The 22,398-nt window shown below is 25.7% G+C and overlaps 3 protein-coding genes and 1 long non-coding RNA gene across 5 annotated transcripts; 1 reads left to right on the top strand and 3 right to left on the bottom strand.

Moving 5' to 3' along the window:
* Positions 1-1,286: 1,286 nt before the first annotated feature.
* Positions 1,287-4,502, bottom strand: LOC107162864 (uncharacterized). 2 transcript variants are annotated; one of them, XM_015509978.2, is made up of 6 exons: positions 4,112-4,502; positions 3,915-4,039; positions 2,501-2,583; positions 2,297-2,388; positions 2,059-2,201; positions 1,287-2,001 (listed from the first exon to the last, which is right to left on the bottom strand). In XM_015509978.2, exons 1-6 carry the CDS (start codon positions 4,193-4,195, stop codon positions 1,968-1,970), a joined length of 561 nt encoding a protein of 186 aa, XP_015365464.1. In that variant the 5' UTR covers positions 4,196-4,502; the 3' UTR covers positions 1,287-1,967. The 2 variants fall into 2 exon arrangements, with proteins under 2 accessions (XP_015365464.1, XP_015365463.1); XM_015509977.2 differs by having other exon boundaries at positions 2,059-2,204; positions 4,112-4,475.
* Positions 4,503-4,579: 77 nt separating this feature from the next.
* On the top strand, positions 4,580-20,951 carry LOC149057551 (uncharacterized). Its single transcript, XR_016190818.1, has 4 exons — positions 4,580-4,755; positions 4,827-4,912; positions 15,367-15,511; positions 20,464-20,951. It is a non-coding gene; the product is annotated as an uncharacterized LOC149057551 (long non-coding RNA).
* On the bottom strand, positions 8,182-13,114 carry Dtwd2 (DTW domain containing 2). The gene is made up of 4 exons (XM_015509968.2): positions 12,979-13,114; positions 12,599-12,784; positions 11,916-12,102; positions 8,182-9,866 (listed from the first exon to the last, which is right to left on the bottom strand). Exons 1-4 carry the CDS (start codon positions 13,068-13,070, stop codon positions 9,582-9,584), a joined length of 750 nt encoding a protein of 249 aa, XP_015365454.1. The 5' UTR covers positions 13,071-13,114; the 3' UTR covers positions 8,182-9,581.
* LOC107162846 (dynein light chain Tctex-type protein 2B-like) lies at positions 12,999-15,414 on the bottom strand. The gene is made up of 5 exons (XM_015509953.2): positions 15,214-15,414; positions 14,186-14,319; positions 13,763-13,899; positions 13,251-13,337; positions 12,999-13,120 (listed from the first exon to the last, which is right to left on the bottom strand). The coding sequence occupies exons 1-4, from the start codon at positions 15,300-15,302 to the stop codon at positions 13,290-13,292; spliced, it is 408 nt and encodes a 135-aa protein (XP_015365439.1). The 5' UTR covers positions 15,303-15,414; the 3' UTR covers positions 12,999-13,120; positions 13,251-13,289.
* Positions 20,952-22,398: the final 1,447 nt, after the last annotated feature.

Genomic DNA, 22,398 nt, shown 5'->3' with positions numbered 1-22,398 from the left:
TTTTATTATTATAATTTTTGTAGTGTGTATCGTGTATGGCATGTATAAAACAAATTATAAAAATGTGGTATTGAGGTAGGTTAACATTAAAATAGTAACATATTATTATAACATTTTTTTACGAATAATCGTACGTCTTTTACGTCAATTTTTGTGTTTAGTTTATTGACAACTTCTAAGTAGTATTTATATAGTTAAAAATAGACGAAATGATACGTATTACGTCACAGGGTCATTACACAACAATTTGATAACCAAAAAAATAAACATTTTTCCAAGATATTAATAAAAAAAAAGATATTTAAAATTTAAAAAGATAATTAAGTTTAAAAACGTAGCTTCCGTTGGTGGGACTAGGAATTTTGACAGGAGGGCGAAAATATGTTGTTTTTTTTTTGGGGGGGGGGCTTAGCCCCACAAGTCCCCCCTAGTTACGCCTATGTGTACCAAACTGTTTCAGTTTTTTTATTAATAATTAAGTTTTTCAATTTAGGCGTTGTCCGTATGGGGAAAGTTGAGCTACGAAATATATGTACCGGTACATATTGCTCAATTAGCATTATTAAAATTTTTTGTAGACGACTAGCTGCAGCTTCAATTATAAGATTTCTTAAATTCAATATCCCAATCAATGGTACTCAGAATATTACGTGTAATATTATTTTTATCAGCCGTTAGGTTTGGTAGCAATGTGACATGTCTTACATTGTGCCTGAATACTAATTTATTTGAAGTAATAGTTATAGTAAAAATAATAATAAACAATTTAGTCTAAACTTTTTCTGAAATTTATTTTATAATGTTAAATACATAACAAACAAAAGTTATTTTTGAACACAAAAATTGGTACAGTGAAATATGTTAATAAATTTAATTCTACAATAATATTAGAATTATTTAAAATATATAAATATAAATATTATATATGTATGTATATTATATACACTGTACAGTTTCAAAATATTTTTCTCTTCTATTATTAATTTAAAATAATTTATGAATTTATTTGTATACTATATTATTGAAAAAATAATTTAAATAAATAATATTACAAGTTGGTAATTTACACACAGTAGTCAGTAAGTATATACTTGATAGTTTAAAATTAATTCTAATTTACCAAATAAACTAAAATATACATAAAATCTATATTAGCTTCTATCTAATGAATATAGTAAATAATGTACTTATATTTAGAATATAATAATAATATTGTTGATAATTTATATTATTACAATTACTACATAATATATATATGATGGCGTTAAAACGCTCACAATATAAAATTTAAGAATGTAAAACCGATTTAATTTTAAACCGTTTTAACGCCATCACATAAATATAGTAAATATAATTCAAAAAAAAATTACATACACTTCTTAGTAAACTAAAGATTTTTCCTAAACCCACTATCATTTATTACCATGGAGCAGTGGCATGGTTAGGTAACTAAAACCAGTATAAAGTTGGTTTTAAATAGGGTATATTAAATATAATACAATTAAATAAAAAATTATTTTCCAACTCCAAAGAAGCTTAACCAGGGGAATCATAATTTTTAGGGGTTGTGTATGTTTGTTTACAGAATTGTAACTACCTAAGTAGTGGACTTCTTATTGGTTGCCATTTAATAATAAATTTTCATGAAAATAAATATTCTCAAATCTCAATGTATACAACTTTATGAATAAATTAAATACTATACTCTGTCTCATGAGAGAACATGCCATGTGAAAAATGAAAACTGATTTGCGCATCTCTCACCAAAATCTTTACAGATTGACTGTGATTGTCAGTAGATGTCAATGGTGGCATGGTAACAGTAGCACTACCGCTTGATATTTTTGATAGGCGATATCAATACACTTGAAGTGAATTTTTGGCACAGTCAGCTGGAGTAACTCATTCTATCAGCATGTTTTCTTGTGGGACAGAGTATAAGATAAGCACAGAAAAATAAAAATAAATTATTTACTTGAATTATTTGGTTTTTTTTTCAATCTGAAAAAAAAATAACATGATATACATTTTTAAAATTAATTTTATATTATAACTCACTTATAAGCTAATCTTGACTTGAGAGCACATGTAAACTTATTTGCAACTTTTTTATCTAATGTTGTCTTATCTTCTAATACTTTTTTGCAATTTATAATAGTCATTGCCATTTCTTTACAAGTCATCTTAGGGGGGTTACGCTTCTTCTAAAACAATTAAAAATTGTAATTAGATATTTGGTTTAATAAACAGTCTTTGTTTTATTCAAATGTAATATAAAAATATTGTTTTGCATTACAGGAGGTGGTGTATTATCTGCATCAAAATCATCAATTAAATCAGATTCAGAAAGAACTTCTTCTTTAACTCTTTCCATATTTAAGTGACCACCTACATATTAAGATAAAATTGCATTATTATATATAACTACACATATAAAATTTAAAGATTTTATTTGTTATATATTATTAATAACTAATGTAGTTTTTAAATTTTCACATACTTTTTTCATCTATAATTTGAGTAACTAACCCACTTCTTTTTTTCCCATTAGTTTTTCGAAGCTTTACATCTTGATCATGCAATCTGCAAAAGTTAAAGACAATTAAAATATTAGGTAAATTAGATATAACTTATTAAAATATTAAAAAATATAAATTTTTATATTTATCTTAGTAAGCAATTTAACCATATAATTACACAGTCTGAATTTAATGCTTGAATCACTCTTTATATCTCTAACAATTCTTTTGTTTTGCATGCACAGTTAAACAATACGTTTATAGTAATATTCAGTAGTGGTCCCATAGAGTATGCTACATATTCACCGTACACTCTCAGGCTTTTCCTAAAATATCATGATTATACCACATATACTCTCAAACAAACCATAAAAAAAAGTATAAATTTTAACTTTGGTTTATTTTTGACTATATAATTTATTCTAAATTTAAAAACTATTTATATTAAAAACTATTTTAGATAAATTAAGGTTAATCATACAGCATAAATAAAAGTATAGTAGGTTTTTACTAAACCGTCACGTAAGTACGCAACACCCAATAATAAGTCATAGGTAATATTGATCAATACTTATACAGTTACATTACCGACACTCGACAGGAATGTAAAATAATAAATATTACAGAAAACATTCAAAAAATGAATCTCACAACAATATCGCTGTTAGTGATACTTCTCGGTCTTTTATTCTACTACATGTGTAAAATTTCTTTAAATAATTAATTTTTATAATTTTGTTTTGATGCATTATTAAAATTGCAATAGTAATTTTTTAAGTTGTCAAACTTTGCTCCAATACTTTTATGTTGCATCGGAGCAAAAAAAATTAGGCATCTATACTCCAACGTGGTTCAGTGTAGTATACAGTAAACTCTCATAAAAAATTATGGGGACATAATTGGTTATATTATCCCCACAAACATAGTTGATTAATTAAAAATATGAATATGTCTGTGTGTTGAAGCAACCAATATACCATAATACCATATTAAACATCTATAAATAATAATATGGACTTTTTTTAAAAATAATTATCATTAACAAATACATTTCCATTTTCTAGTCTATTAAGCTTTACAATAATAACTAAAATTTGAAAACACATCAGTTATCATGATGATCTAATAAATCAAAAGCGTGAATAGTGCAATAGGTTAATGTAAAACAAGTAACAACTACACAGTCTTATAGAGTCAGTAATCTAATCTAAAAACTATAACCCAGCCTCAATATATTAAGCAACCCTTATAGTTGCAATAACCAAAATATTCTATAAATACTTTTCTACAGACTACAAAGGCAGTCCAGCAAATACCCTATTTGAAAATATAAAATTTAAATTAGGTAGAGTATTTAATTAAAACCATGAAACATTTAAACATTATTTTACTTACTTTTTAATTAATTTTCTAGCTAATTGATTAGCAAATTCTGTACGTTCACCAGTACGCCGATTAGCCAAACGTTCTTGAATCAAATTTGTTAGCTCGTCATTAGTGACGATTTGCGATGTCATTATCTTTTATAAAACCAATAATAATATTTGTTTACTTTTTATAAAATATAAGATCATAAAAAATTAGTGAGTTACTTTTTTCTTTGATGGTCTGATATATACACCATCGACTAACTCGTCTTTCACTTTTGCTAAATTCAGACACTTTTTCGAAGCCATTTGAAATATATTTCGAATATTTCGATGTATTAAATTTAAACTAGACAACAGTTATTAAAGTTTAAATTATATTGTATGTAAGTATTAGTATTTTACTTGATAAAAATTATTTTATATTTGTTTTTGTAGTATATTTATTATTTATTAATTAATCTTTAATTTTTATCATGTCAATTTAATATTTATTCGTATGGCTAATAATGTATAATACTTTTATTGTGATAATAATAATTTAATACCCAATGGGATCATTTATTATTAATTTTATAACATAAGACATGAAAGTATCAAATAATTATTGAATATAATAAAATTATATAACCATAGATAATTAATATTAATAATATTAATAAATAATAATAATATTACATTTATAATATTTATACTGAATTGAGAATAGATTAAAATATTATAATATATTATCTGTAACTTGTTTACATTATTTATCTATATTAATCATGGACTAACAAATAATTGACTGGAAACGAAATCAATTACTGGTGATTGGTGGGTAATGGCCGACGAGGGACAGTCAACAGTGTCTACACTCTACGTCCACAGTAAGTTGTTGTAGTTCTAAACGTCGTTATGAAAGGTTCTTCCGTTATCATCGACATTGTATAAATCGCAGGACCAGCAAAGCTGAAAGCAGTCGCGGGCCAGACCAATACAACTATACAAATAAATAGCAATACAACCATCAACCAATTCGTTTTGGTAACGTGCTCGAGCCTCTAGTAATAATTTATATAAGACGAATTCAAAAAGATTTTAAAAAATGAATATAATAAAATTAACAAGTTAGAAAAAAAAAGCGGGTATGTGTATGTCGCTCTGTTGTATAGTAGGTTACTAGTGGGTTACTGTAATGGATGGTATTAAATTTAAATTCAATGATATATCATTGTGTAGGAAAAACGATTCTGAGTGGAGACAGTTTATCTGTCTAGGATATATTGTAGATTATTAAAGTTTTTCAAATTTTCGATTTAAAAAGAAAAATTTTTATGAATTTCTAGCATAAAATAATTTATAAATTTTTGTATTTTTAAGTGTTGTCAAAATTCAGTCTTGGAATGCTTATAGAAAAAAATTGTTACTACATTTATTTTATTTTTCATCTGCTATTGTAACAATATGTTTAGGAGCCTTAAAAAATAAATTTTTATCTATATTAATTTAAATAAAACTAATAATGATCGAAAATTGCATATGCCTATAAATAGTTCAATGTAGGTTGACAATTTTTTTGAAAATTGCATGGTGGATAGAATATACTTATATAAACATTCGGTGAAAATTTCATACATATATGGTTATTTGATTTAAAGTTACATAAAAAACCAAAATCGATTTGTCAAAAACTGATTGTGCGTAAATTTTGCTTAATTTTTAGTTTCTTTATCCCAATTATTAAGTAAAATATTGAGAATATTTTATTTTTGACCCCTCAAAGTACCAATTAGAGTCGAAAATTGAAGCACTTTTACTGCCCCAAAACTTGTTGACTGACACAAAAAAAAAAACAAAAATAACGGACAATTTCAAATGTCTATGAATTACTTAAAAATTATTGAAATATTTTGAAAATTTTATCAAATATAGGAATTGATAAAATAACTTATGTTGTGGATTTCAAGTTTCAATAGTTATTTGTTTTGAATAAAATAAAATAAGAATATTGGTACTTGGTAGGTACAAGAGAAAATAAGTGAATATTCTAATTCAAATACTCATAAAAATTTAATTTGACTTTTCGGTAGACATTTTTCATTTGATAATAGTAGACAAAATTATGAAGAATCCTGTATTAAATTTTCAAATCTTAAATTTAAAAACATAAATTCTTAACTCAAAATAAATTGCAAATTTTCATGATTTTTATGTATTTTGTCATAATTCGAATTTTCAAGTTGTTTATTAAAAAAATTGCAACCATGTATTTTTAATACTTTTTAACTAACATTGTAACAACATATTAGGAGCCTTGTAATAAATTTTGGAACTTTTTTACCCGACAAATAAAATGTTATCGTCATTTATGAAAAAACAAACTAAAAATATTGAAAATGTCTCTAAATAACATAAAAAGATTTGAAAATTCGGTGAAAATAATAGGAGTCTACAGTAGTTTGTTTTAGAGTTACCAGTTACATCAATATATAAAATTGTTTTTCTCTTTTTTTATGTTTTTCCCGGTGCTTTTAAAAATTACTTAGAATTTCAAAATTTGACCACCCCGATGCACCAACTAGATTCACTTTTCAACCGGAAAAGCTACTGATGTTGAAAATCGAAGCATCCATCGCTCCACTCAGAATCTTAAATGGAGAGCGGAAAACGGGCGCCCGCAACCAAATGCATTTTAAGAAATAAAAAATTTAAAAAAAATCATACAATATAAATACATACTAGTTCTATACAGACTGCAGTGTATAATCTAAAATGTCTAAATCGAAAAACTATTTACAATTGCTTGCTCATTGACGATGACAAAAAACAATTTAGAGGATGTCAGAATGTAAAAAAATAAATATAAACTCAAATAAAATTAGGTAATGAAAAAAAATGGGAAGGGGATCACGGGCGCATGCTAACAACTACATTTTAGAAAGCAAAAAAATCTTGAAGAAATCTGATAGCAAGAATTTACACACTTATAGACTGTAGTCTAAATTAAAATCTTATTTTATAAACCGAAAAACTATTCTCTATAGTTAGTTCATTGAAGAAGCTTTTGACTAAACGAATAAAATTATATAGAAATTTATAGAATAAAAAAAAAATGAAAATTCGATATCGGCGAAAATTGTATGACATAAAAGTTTTAAATTCAAACACTCTTAAAAAATTAATACACCATTTCAATACAAATATATTTTTTTGTTGAATAGAAAAATTTATGGCGAATCAATCATTAAAACTTTTAATATTAACAATGGAAAGAAAAATGTTAACAAATTTCTAACTGAAAAATAATTTGAAAATTGTGTATATTTTGATGATTTTAGTCAACAATCAAACTTTAAATGTATAATAATATTTTTAATTTTATTTTTTTATAAGTTAGTTTTAAACTATAAAAGCTCAACAATTACAATTTAACATAATAATAAATTAAATATTACATTATATTACATAATAAAACCAAAATTTCTCTTTTCTCTTTATTTTTAATCATTTCATATATTTTTTTATTGTACTTTAAACTTAAAATTTAAATGTATACTATTGTGTATTAATTTTACAATTCTCATTTTAAATTACTCTGAGGCCCACTATTACACCTGTATCTTTAATGAGAATTATTTATTTTAATTCTTTAAGCAGATTTTTTTGATTTCTTTCAATTTGTGTTATCTGTTATATTATAATCTACATATATTACTAACCAACATTACATTATGATTAAATAAGTTCACTTGGAAGCTAAATATTCACTAATCAAAATTTTAAAAGAAATCGTATATACTTTAACTGTTTTTAGCAACTTTACAATAAGAGGTTTAGAATTTAAGATGTGTAAAACATGATAGTAAAGCATACTGTTAACTACATGTAACATTATTAGTAGATCTCATACTATAGGATAGAATTTTTCTTTTTGGGCTGCGGAGGCGTTGAAGTTCAGGACACTGCTGTCATATATTGTAGACAGTCATCAATTTATGAGTAGTCGAAAATATTTTTACATGCTAATTAATGAAGATAGTACAGGCCATCAAAACAAGATGTGCCGAGGTGAAACTAATATTTGCTATACAATATCACCACACGAGTAGGTACGAGTAGTACCACTGTTGTCGTAAAACTTGGTAAGACCATAGGTTTGACGCTCGAGTGTGTATCTGTAACATTATTTGTATCCAACATTGTTCATGTGTTTGTGATGTTGCCGTGAATGGGCCATAGGATAGCTGCCACTTGTTAAATGTCTTGTATGTGATATTTAACCATACCACATAGGTACTGAGTAATTAATGAAATGTAAAATAGAAAAGTGAATTTTATATTGTCATTTGATAGTCTTAAATAATACATTTTACCAAAATAAATGTGCTTACAATGTTTATATAATATACTTTAATTATTTGTAATAGTTAACAAACAATTGTCTATGGGTTACAACTTATCAGATAAAATTAATTTTTTTTTTTATTAGCTTCTAGTATTAAACTATGATAGCTCAACAATTACAATTGAACATAATAATAAATTATAAATAACATTATAAAATTATATCATAAAACCAACATCCAATATAAAAGAAATTACAATTTTAATGGAAGTTGTGGACTTTGCGTTGAGAAATATGGAGTAGATATTAAAATAAAATATTAAGAGTTTTTAAGGCGTTACTTAAAATTAGGCAATTGGTCTGTAAAGCAAGGCAGTCAAATAAAATATGGGATAGATCATAAATACATTTATTTAGATGATATGTATAGAATGGAAAATCATTTAGTCCAAGTTTTATGAATGAGTGGCTGGGTAGAAGGTAGTGTTATACAGGGTGATTTTTTTATCATGAACCACTCATTATTTCAAAAAGTATCAATGTTTTTTAAAATATTTTTTTACAAAGTTTCATATTGTTAAAAAAACAACGTTTTTATGAAAAAATTATATTTTTTAATATTTTTTATCCTTATAATTTTTTAAGTTTTTTACTTTTTTGAATGGCAACCTACAGTTTTAATTTCATATTCCAAAGCAGAATATTTTTCTATGTATTTTGATACGTAAAGATCAAATTTTGGACGAGTAGTTCATGAGTTATAAGTATTTAAAGTTTAGACAAGCGGAGTAGTGGACAAACATTTTGCGGGGTAACCCCGTACCACTCCACTCCGCCAATCTAAACTTTAAATACTTATAACTCATAAACTACTCGTCCAAAATTCGACTTTTACGTATCAAAATACTTAGAAAAATATTCTGCTTTGGAATATGAAATTAAAACTCTAGGTTGCCATTCAAAAAAGTAAAAAACTTAAAAAATTATAAGGATAAAAAATATTAAAAAATATAATTTTTTTATAAAAACGTTGTTTTTTTAACAACATGAAACTTTGTAAAAAAATATTTTCAAAAACATTGATACTTTTTGAAATAATGAGTGGTTCATGATAAAAAAATCGCCCTGTATACGTAGGCGATTGAATTGTACAATATATGGTCTATGTAAGTGTAATTTATCAAACCAAGTTTTTTTAAGGGATTTATGTATAATATTTTTATATCGTGAGGTGAAACCCATAAAATTAATTAAAATAAAACTTTTTTAATAAAGTACTTACTTATAATTTTCATCATCACAAAGATAATAATTAATATAATAACAAATATAACCATGATAATTATTAATAATCTAAAAGTAATTACATTAATAATCATTTCCATCATCTAGATATTGTCGAAGTCGTCTTCCAATTAGCTTAGGATAAGTTCGATTTCGTTTTTTAAATTCTTTGCTTTGATGTGTTACAGCACCATGCTGAAGTTGAAAATTACATAGAGCATTTAAGGGTTTCAGCATTATATTTTTGTATGATTCATCATTTTCTAATACTGTTAATGCTTCAATTGCAGTTTCTAATGTAGAAAGACATCCATCTGTTGGTTGGGTCCTTATAATATAATGACTTTCATATTTGTGCATCAATTTTACCTAAATTATTAAACAAGATATAAGCTTATAAAGCTAAATTGAATTTTAAGCATTTCAACATATAGACCAAAATAAAAAAAGATTTTAATAGCATGCACAATTAAAACGTGACCATTACGAACATTCACAAAACAATCAAGTGTCCATGTTAGACAGTTTTTAGAGAATTTTAAATGTATGTGTATATCATATATGATATAGTATGATTACGATAAGTGAAAACACTCAATAACTATGTGCAGGCTCAAATATTTCTATTCTGCTTTTTTGGCTACCTAACAAACATTATTATATACAATGTCAAATAATTAACCTAATTTTGTGACTGTTAATTTTGCGCATGTGTATAATAACTTTTTTTTTCTTAATAGCATGATCTATTTTTAATCACAAATTATTTTTTTTAGTCATTTTTATTGAATTTTAGCGGTTAAGTTTCTTTTTTAAGTTGAAAATTGACTGAATTATAGCAATTTGATATTTTGTTATTTGCATAGGTATAATAGATTGTAAAATACTTAATAATTTTTAATACATGTTAAATGTTGTTTATAGAACCCTGGTGCACATTTTGAACAATTTGTTAGATAAATAAAATTTTATGAATAAAAAAAATTAATGTTTGTATTTTTATTATTAAGTATTTTACAATTTATCATAGCTGTGTAAATAACATAAAATCAAATTACTATAACTCAGACAATTTTTAACTTTGAAAAGAAACTCAACCACTAAGAATGATTAAAAAATACAAGAAAAAATAATTTAAATAGATCATGCTATTAAGAAAAAAAGTTATTGTACGCATGCACAAAATTAATAGTCATAAAATTAGTCTAATTATTTAAAATTGTATATAATATTGTTTATTAGGCAGCCAAAAAAGAAGAATATAAATATATGAAGCCTGCACATGGTTATTGAGTGTTTTCACTTATCATGATCCCACTGTATTATAGGTATATTATTTTATTTATTTATTATTATTTATTATACCAAAATGCACAAGAAAAATAATTGAATAATTAGTGTAAAAAAGAATAATGAATATTGATTATTATTTTAGTGATTAGAATATGATATTACAAAATGTGTTTATATTGAATATTGGCTAGGTCTAGGTATGCAATTAATGTTATTATTGTATACGATAAACTCATTGATGGCATCTAAGAACTATTTCTTTGTTCTATAGCTACATTTGATATTGATAAAATATTATCCATTATGAACAATATAGGGAGCCACTGGGGAGAAATGTTATTACCCATGTTCATAATAGAATTTCTGTTGTACTTAATAAGTTTAAATATATTAAAATACATAATATCTTTTTGCCTGAACTTAATCATTTTGTTTATTATTTGTAGGCCTTTGTTAAATCAGGTTTCACTGTATATAAATAGTATTAACAAATAGGTATTAATACCTAACAAATTACTATGCAACTGTTAAAAAATCAATTTAATACATTTTTTTAAATCAACATAGGGCTGGAAGTATTGATATATGAATACCGATTCTTTAATTCTATGGTTAATACCAGCATTTTAATATTTTTGATGTTTCAATTTTTTTATACTTCTTTTGATACTTTAAATTTTTAATACAATATAAGTTTTAAAAAGGGAGGCTGAAAGTTTGATGCTTGATTAAGTGACCTTTAGTCCTAGTTTAGAATAGTACAAGTAATAAGTCTGTTACAACTTATAATTTAAAATTTATAATTAATTATTTACTTCTATGGGAAAATACATTATCTTTAAAATTTTTAAAAACTTATAATTATTCAACAATTGTAACTTATATTAGATATTTATTATAAATTGTTGATACTTAAGAAAAAAAAGGGGTAAAAGGGATATATTCTACTGATATAGTGATACAATTAACACATATTTTAATGCAAATATTGTACAAGAATCTACTTAACCAAACATAAAAACATTTGAGGGGTACCACTAAAAATGTTAAAAGGTTTCTGACAATAATAGTGGTCTATATTGATTTTAACTATTTATATAAAAATAAATTTATATAAATACTAACATGTATCATTGATTGAAGAAGTTGTGTATTATTATAAATAGCTTTTGCTTGTGGCCAAGTTCCATCAAGTATAATCAAATTATGAAGTTCTGTTTCTTTTGGTAGATCAACTATATCCATTGCTTTTTTAGAAGGGTACAATAAAACTGAGTGTTTAGATGTTAATATATCCCATAGACCAACATGTCTGAAAAAAAACATAAAACTTCAGGTATTATTTCTCTTATTAAGGATAATGTATGCAATAACAATCAGTGGCGCCAAACTCAGAATTTTTTGTAAGGCAAAATTTAGAATTGTTTACTCACCCATCCACCCAAATTTTTCAGCCATCTGTTGTGATGTAAAAATACACTCAATTATGTACAGAACACCAAACTTAACTTTGTTAACCCATTAACTGATTATCCAAGAACTCACCTATACCCACCCCACCCATTTAAAAAGTGAAGCGATTGCCTCATATGATATATGAGTTTGACTTCACTGGTAACATTAAACATGATGTTTGCAAATAATTCAAACATAAATATGATTTTAAAGATAAAATATTGCTATTTTATTAAATATTTAAGCAATTTATTTACTTTTTAAAATTAACAAATATAAAACTAATGTGTATATGAAACTAACCAATAAGCATAATTATTTAAATAAGCAATAATATTATTATATATATTTACTTGTTTGTAGGGAATTTTTTTCCTTTATAAACAACACAACTTTCTTCTGTTAATCCTAATGTCAACATAGGAGCAGTACGAAGACTTCTTTTTTCCTCTGCTGGGTGTTGCAGTAGAATAATTCGACATTTAGGCTTTAGCCTTATTTTAGGCAAATAATTACACCAACATACATTTTGAGGTCGTCTGAAAATTCAAAATTATGTTTATGTGATCAATTCATATACTATACTTTATAAATTATAAAGGGTTATATTTAAAGTTAAAATATTCATCTTATTTTCAATGAAATAATTAATAAAATAAAATGATTTATAATTGAATAAATAACATTTGACATAGCATAATAGTTTATGTTTGGTATTTTGAATTAAACTCACTCGCATGAAAAACATATTTGACGCATTTCAGGAGGATCTGCAGGTAAATTTATAAAATCATCCCAAACATCATCAACCTCTTCTTTAGACATGATTACCAAAATATTAGATTTGTTCAATTTTATGCTAGTTTTTATAGTTCCTATAATTAAGAAGCATTGGTTTATACTTTATAGTAATTTTAATAAATAATAATATATTAACCAAACCATTTGAATTGTTAAAAACCAATTAAATAATACTTTTTAATAAATTATAAAGTACTAACTTACCAAGATAACTAAATTAAAGAATATAACACATCTAATTGATTAATAAAAATACACAGCAAACACTACTGCCATACAAAATATAGTTTCCTAAAACAAAAAATAATTTTAATTTAATACCTTTAAATAAAAGTTATTAAATTTTTTATATTTTCCAAACATATTATTAGTAGTTAATAATATTTTTAAATTGAAAGATTGGTTATTATATGACTGATATTAATACTTAATATTTATTTTTTAAATATCTATAAAAAAAAATGTAATATAAACATTTATTCAAAATATTAATTACTCATTTTAAACAATAATCCTTAAATTATCTATAGAGCTAACTACTAGATAGGAAGTACTAACTATTGAAAGTAGTCATAAAGTTTATATTTCATAAGTTAAATGTATAATATGTTATCTTAGCAGGGATCAATTAAAAAAATTATATATCAAGTATCTATTAGTTTATAGATTTTAACTTAATTTAATTTATAATTCAATATTAAAAAACATAAATTTACATTTAAAAACTGATCAGAGGCTTGAGTGTCAGTGTCAGCATCCCAAATACAGCGCGCTCCAACTTTTGTACCTGCACCGTGTCGTTCGCCCAAAACAACTTGTACCATTAATTTGTAACGACTGTCCACACACTGATCTATAAATTAAAATATTTTAGGACAAAACTACAAATAATTTTACTAATAATAACTAATAATTATTATTAATTTTGTTTACTAAAATATACAGAAATACAAAAACAATTATAACTTTTACTATTTAAAATAGTTTATTTAATCAAATATAGAAGTTATTATTTTAAAATTAAAATAATCTGCCATTTAACAGATGAAACATTTTTTAAATATGTTTTAATAAAACTAATGAGTATTGACTAATGAAGGTATCAAATTTATTAATTTGTATAGGAAAATAAAAAACACCTTTAAGTCTATCCTTGATTTCACTTGCGATAGTTTTGCAAAGTACTTCAGCTTGAATTTGACTATATTCTTTATCCTTTAGGTGTTTGAGAAGTGTTTCTTGAATAGCTTCTTTTGCAATATTTGTATTGAATCTAAAAAAAATACAATTATTTATGAATATGATAATATAAAGTATATCTAGACAAGGTGTCTATGGTAAATTATTGTTACCAAGTCTTGTATATATAACCATTTGCCTGTGTACCTACTATTAAGGGTATAATAATACTATAACTTATTACTATATAATTATAACTTATTACTAAATGCCAAAAATATGAAGACACGAGGAAAAAATATGACATATCTCAACAAATCGTAGAAGCGTTAGGACCGACACCCAATCAATCTCTAACATCCTACAGTTTACAAAAGAAATTCAGCTATACAACCTAAATTAAGCCCTTAATTCCACAATGTATATATAATATTGTAATTGTTAACTATTTTTAAATTATCGTAAATTTGTAAACTAATGGCCACAGAAGCCAATGTTTTATATTAAGATTAATAAAAAAAATAATGCCACCACATTTTTTAATATAAATTATAATTAAGATATCAAAAATACTACATGTCTACAAGATAAAAATAAAATTTTTTATGAATGTAAAAGTCGAGAAAAATGTTAATATATAATTCGGAGAAGCATTTTTATAAAGTAATAATATTGTTCTGGGATGAATTTAAATTAAATTACTTTAAACATTAATAAATTTGCATAATTTAAAACACTAATTTTTCAAAAAAAAAAATTTTATGTTCCCATATTGAGTATTTTTTAAACACAATCATAGACGGTGCTAACCTTGCTTAAGTTGAACCACATGAATTTTAAAAATGTATCAAAAATAACAAACAGAATTGTGGTAAACATATATTTTTTTAAATATAATTATATGAACATAAAAACTGTACACAAATATGTTTATATTGTTTATAATTAAATAAATTGTATTATTATCATAATTAATTTTACAAATTACTTTTGATTGTGTGTAGGTCTGATTTGGAAATTATGAACCTGTGATTTGTTATTATCGTCTTCGTTCTCTACCAAAAGTTTCGTTGACATAATTTTTAAACGTGCAATTTATCTCGTGGGTCACTAAAATGTATGATTGGACATTTAATTTCAGTATGAAAATCAAAATTCAAAATATCGTTTTATCGTATCACTGCTGTTGGCGAAACACGTCTGTGAGACTGTGAACTGTGAAGATCGCAGCTGATGCTTGCTCCCGTACGACTACCAAATACCAGTTATCAACTTTGATAAGAGAGGTAACCGTATTCCTACCATAGACATATAAATAAAATATAATATAATATTTATATGTCTATGATTCCTACGTATATTTTTACTCTATGGGCTATGCATGGTAGTCAGAAAAAAAGCCAAGAAAAAAAATCCAGGGAAAAAAAGCCACGGGAAAAATAATCCACAGAAAAAAAGCCATGGGAAAAATAAGCCACAAAAAAAAGACTAAATACAATAATTAAATATAACAATTAAAATTAAAGTATTAAATTAGGTATTATTTAAAAATTGTTTACACATTATTCATTATTGGTCAAATATATGAAAAATAATTATAGTTAAATATTTAAAAAAATAAAATTTAAAGGATTATTCAAAATGTTTAAACATTGGTCATAGTATTTATTGGTCAATTGTATACATATATAATATATAATTATTAATACACAGGTTATATCTTATATGTTAATTATTAATTTAAAATTTTTACACAGTTGATCATACGACTGTATTGTATTCATATATAAAAATAAATTGTAAATATTATAATGTACAATGTACATTGAATAAAAATAACATAATACTTTGTGGATATTATCGTAAAATCAATTGATTTATGTCTTACACCCTAGATAATATATAGTCTATACTTTGTACAGGGTGATTCTTTTTTGAATGTAGGTATCTACATGTTGCAGTATGAACTACAAGCTATTTTGAAATGGGTAAATTAATTTATGTAATATATTTTTAACATAAATTTTTTGTTTAATAAAATCAATACATTCATTATGACATTATGCTGTTTAGAATCGAAAATATATTTATTACTATGAATAATAAATTAATAAATAATAACATAATATAACCTGTGTATCAATAATTATATACGTCATGCATTATAATTATTTTTTATATATTTGACCAATAATGTGTAAACGATTTTTAAATAATACTTAATTTAATACATTAATTTTAATTGTTATATTTAATTATTAAAATTTGACTTTTTTCCTCTGGATTTTTTTCCTGCATTCGTCTTATTAGTTATTATTATGTTATATAGTTACATATATATATATATTTATATTAAGCAGGGCCGGCGTTAGGGGTGGGTGACCTGGGCCTACGCCCAAGGAGCTTATTGAAAGGGGGGGGCGCCTAAATGATATAATGTTAAAATTTAAAACAATCAAGGTTTAGAATTTTCTTTTTTTTATTTAAATTAATATAAATAATAAAATAAATAAATAAAATTGTTTTTTTTTTATATATGAAATAATGCAGTATAATAATATGTTTATTTATAAGTAGTACAATAAGCATAAGTGATGTTCTTTAAATTTGATTTGTTGACGTAAGTAAAGAAACCATAAAATCATGGCACTTGAATTTTTAATTTAAAATACAACTACTACTATTTATAACTATTTATATGGGGAGGGGTGCATATATTTGTTTACTCGCCCAGGGCGCCAATGACTCTACTGCCAGCACTGATATTAAAACTTGGCTAAATAAATATTATCGTAATTCTTGATAGTCAGTTATATAGAGGAGTATCCTGATGGCTGGTGGTGATAATCGTTCAAAAAGTTCGGGGACAAAAAGTCCAGTTTGAAAAAAAATGAACAAAAAGTCCGGATTCATTTTTTTTTTATGTCAGACAAAAAATCCGAAAATATAATTAAAATATTTTATTTCATTTCCATTTATAATTATATCATATATAGGACACAGGTATTATGAATTTTATGATACTACATCACAAAACAAATAATTTAATACAAACATCGATGCCTACAATAATAATAATAATTTTAAATAATTCAATACATAAATATCGATCATTATTACAGTAATATTAATAAATTAAATTACTTAAGTCAAAATAAACATATTTAAAAAAATTGTCAATATTACCTACATTTAAATAAATTACATTTTCTTAAACAAGTGACCTATACGATTTAAAAACTCTTCTACTGTAGTACTGTCAACTCATTATTACTAATTTTTTCACATAAATATTGTAATTTTATATTTTTTCTAATCCGTGTTTTTTACTTATGGGTCCCATGTCATGTAGGTAATGCTATTTTTGCTTTATCTACTCCCACTTCCTTTAAAAATGTATTAATCAGCTTACAAATTGATGGATGACTGTATACATAGGCGCCGACTCCTCGGGGGCAAAGGGGGCGATCGCCCCCGTACATTGATTTAACTTGTTTCAGGTGGATACAATGGCTTATTTCGTCTGAATTTTGAAACTCCAACTTTTTTGTATATTTTAGTAACATATGTCGCATCAAAATAGTCAATAAAATCAGTATATTATCGGATCTATAAATTGATTTCAAGTACTTCATGCCTTCAATCACTTTCTGTACTGGTAAAAAGCTAAGCCATCGACCATACTACTATAATGACTAAAGACTTTATCATTATTATATTTATTTTTTAATCTTAACTCTTGTAGTTTCCTATGTGAGCTTTGGCACAAATGATTAAAACAACCTTATTGCATTATTAAATGGTCACCAATGACGGCTTTTGCTGCTTGGATTACAGCTTGTTCAAAATCCATGTTAATTTTCTTAGGATCGGATAAACATTATTTTCGGAACATTTTATTTTATTATTATTATTAAGTTTAACGGGACAAGCCCTTTAAATAAAATATAGTACATAATAATCTAGAAACAACCATACATATACAAAATAATACAATTTGAAGGTGAATAATCACAAAAAATAAATACATATATAAAATAAATAAATTTCAGTTAAATAGTAGGTATAAAGCTTTTGATTTAAAAGATTCACGTGACATAAAAAAAAATCGACTTCATTACAAATTGAATTACATAATAATAATGCTCTAGGAAAAAATGAATCTGTACATATTTTTTTTTATAAAAAGGTACAAAAAATAAACAAGAATTTCTAAACGAATAACTATGAGTACAAATACCAATTTTATTTAATAAATCAGGACAATCAATATAATTATTTAGAAGATCATAAATAAATAGGACGTCAGATAACTATTACGCCTGACCTCACAAGGCTGAATAATAATAGAATTAGCTACTATAATGAAAATGAATCTCTAGAAATGGGTAAGTTTAAACGAAATGCTATAGACTTGAGGAATTTATACTGAACATTCTCAACCAATTTATCAGTATAATTTTGAGCCCAGATTATTGAACCGAATTCCGTATGTGACCTAACAAGAGAACAATAGAGCATCTTTAATGTAAATACATTTTTAAATTCCCTAGTACCTATTTCGTAAAAAGTTCTTCGATTTTCGACTTCAGTATCTCGTTCGATCAGAAAGTGAATCTAGTTGGTACTTTGGGAGGGGGCGGGGTCAAAAGTTTACCTGGAATTTTCACCAAATGTTTATATAAGTATATTCAATCCACCATGCAATTTTCAAAAAAAATTGACTTAGTTGAACTATTCATAGGCATATGCAATTTATATAAGACGAATTCAAAAGATTTTAAAAATGAATATAATAAAATTAACAAGTTAGAAAAAAAAGCGGGTATGTGTATGTCGCTTTGTTGTATAGTAGGTTACAAGTAGTTTACTGTAATGGGTGGAATTAAATTTGAATCCAATGATATTATATCATTGTACACGAAAAACGATTCTGAGCGTAAATGATTTATCTGTCTAGGATATATTATAGATTAGGTATTAAAAAATTTTAAATTTAAGATTTAAAAAGAACATTTTTATTAATCTCTAGCATAAAATAATTTGCAAATTTTCGTATTTTTACGTAGGTATATGTTGTCAAAATTCAAACTTTGAATGCTTATATAAAAAAAAAATGTGACTATATATTTATTTTATTTTTCAACTGCTATTGTAAAATTATATGTTAGGAGCCTTGTTTTAAATTTTCATGCTTTTCTACCCCACAAATAAATTTTTATCGATATTAGTTTAAAAAAAAATAATTATGACCGAAAATTGCATGGTGAATATAGAGTATAATTATTATATAAACATTCGGTAAAAATTTCATATGTATAGGTTAGGTTCCCAATTCTAGGGTAGGTCAGATCTATGGTCATTTGATTTAAAATTACATCAAAAACCAAAATCGATTTTGTCGAAAACTGATTGTGCGTAAAAATTCCTGTTTTTTCCTTAATTTTTAGTTTGTGTATCCCGATTATTTAGAAAAATATTGAGAATATTTTACTTTTGACCCCCCCCCCCCCCCCCCAAAAAAAAAGTACCAATTAGATTCAGTTTCTGATCAAACGAGATACTGAAGTCGAAAATCGAAGCACTTTTATTACTGCCCCAAAACGTGATGACAAACACGAAAAAAAAACAAACACATCACGGTATTATGGTAAAATCAATACATTCCTCGCTCCGCTCAGAATTTAATAAAACCTTGTCGAAAAAATCATTTGCGAGTTTTCATCAAATAAAATAGCACACACATGAACTGTATAAAATAATTACGCCTTGAATATGATTTTTTTTTTGTATTTTTATACAAACATTTTTACATTTTTGATTCTGGACGAAAATATGATGAATGTATTGATTTTACAATGATGTGTGTTAGAATATAATATATGAGAATACATATTATGCACAATTTTTTTTATTAGCATTTGAAGTTCAAATATTGACAAAAATTCGTCAAAACCATGAATATTTGCAAATTATTTTGAAGTTCAAAATTCATAAAATTGTTTTTATTTATATCTAAGGTTAAAAAATTCAACACTAAGTTTTGCTTTAAATAGCTATAGAGAAAATTTGAAGCGTCATTATAGGAAAAATGTTTTGAGCGTTTGAGTTTTAAATTTTTATGAAATCAGGTTTATGTATATCTATGAGAATATAAGTTATTATTATGAATTATGATAACTACATGCAATGTTTTTGAAAAAATTGATTGACAATATTTAAATATAATATATCCTAGACTGACAAATCATCTCCACAGTGTGAATCACTGTGGCCTGAGACTGGCTTTAGGAGCCTTTCGCAGCAGCCCCGTTCTCAGTATATATAACATCGCTGGAGAAACCACTCCCGAAATAAAAAGACTGGAACTATACCTCAAATATGCAGCTAGATCCGCAAAATTAAACAACACCATCTACGAAAAAAATAACCCCCTCATTATAAAAGAGACGAGAGACTGCAACTAAGACATTTCGCAAATCATAACCAAAGAAAAAAACTTCCAACCTCCGTGGGCCAACACATACGCAATCAATACTAAACTCAGTTATCTGCTCAAACATCAAACCTCTCCCTATATTTTCAAAAACTTCTTTAAAAGTATTATAGATAACTACAAAGACTTCCAGGAAGTATACACCGATGGCTCAAAAACCAATGAAGGAGTAGGATTTTCGATAATATTTCCCAATAAAAAAATATTGCATAAACTACCTAATATTTGCTCCATATTCACAGCCGAAATTATCGCTATCCTAATGGCTACAGAGATTATTATCCAAGAAGCCCACTCCAAATTCATCATCCTCAGCGATTCACTATAAGTTCGATAAAAAGCATACAAAACCAATTCAACCCCTGCGACATTGCAACTAAAATCCAGAACAATCTCAACAAAGCTTTCATTTTGGGTAAAGAAATCACCATCATGTGGATACCTGGCCACTCGGGAATAAGAGGCAATGAATTAGCCGATGAACAAGCCTCTATAGCCATTAACAACAACGAAACTTTACTAATAAACCAAATGTCATATGCTGACTCAAAAAAATTCATAAACGAATATACTATAAATAAATGGCAAAGACTCTGGAACTTACAAAACATTAAATTAAACGAAATTGAAATAGACATCCGCCGGTGGACGAACCCAAAACTCACCCGGAAAGACGAGACAGTTCTTAACCGACTTCGCATTGGACACACCAGAATCACCCATGGTTTCCTTATTGCAAAAGAGTACCCCCCCCCCCCCCCCCCTATTTGTCAAACCTGTGGTATTGCATTAACAATAAAACACATAATAGCCGATTGCATAATCTACAACCAAGAACGAGCTGAACATAAGATATCATACAACCTCGACTCAACACTCGGACCTATTCATGAAAAAAACCTAGACATCATTAATTTTTTAAGAAAAACAAAATTGTTCAATCTTATATATAAAAAAAAAAGTGTAATAAATATGTAAAAATGTAATAAGTGTAACTAATGGCCTTTGCTGTCGATGTTAATATGTTCAATAAAAAAAAAATCATCTCCGTTCAGAATCTTTTTTTCGTATACAATGATTATCATTGCATTCAAATCTAACCTACTCTAGTCAGAGGTCCACCACACCACCTAATACACAGCAGAGTGACATCCACTTACCCGCTTTTTTAACGTTAAAAATTAAATATTATACTATAAGCTTTTTATGTAATTTTATTAATTTTATTTACTTAGAGTACTACAAGAGTACAAGAAATTTTTAACCACACCTCTTTTAAGACAGTCATACGTCAGTATTAAATGAAAAAAATTTGTGTTGTAAAAAAACCGGGATCGTTTAGAAATTTACCTGTTCATTAATCATTAGACCTTTTTTGACGGAAGCCGTTTAGAGAAACGGGAGTTGAAAGAGCTACCGACAAATAAATGATATTTTTGCCTGTTGGGTACATAATATCACCGCAGAATTAGCAGAATTAGGTGAAATTATGGGGGGGCTTAGCATCCAATATACATATATGTCTAGTCACCCCAAATCCAGCTTCCACATTACTACATAGTACATTAGTACATTATTACAACACATAAAAAAAATACATCATTGTAAAATCAATACATTCATCGCTCCACTCAGAATGTAAAATGTACCTACCTACAAATTTGAAAATAAATCACG

This window comes from Diuraphis noxia, unplaced genomic scaffold (assembly GCF_037042655.1).
Source record: "Diuraphis noxia isolate RWA-SAM2 unplaced genomic scaffold, SU_Dnox_SAM2 contig0003, whole genome shotgun sequence".
In the NCBI taxonomy this organism is placed as follows: Eukaryota; Metazoa; Arthropoda; class Insecta; order Hemiptera; family Aphididae; genus Diuraphis; species Diuraphis noxia.
This window is presented reverse-complemented; position numbering and strand designations above follow the sequence as displayed.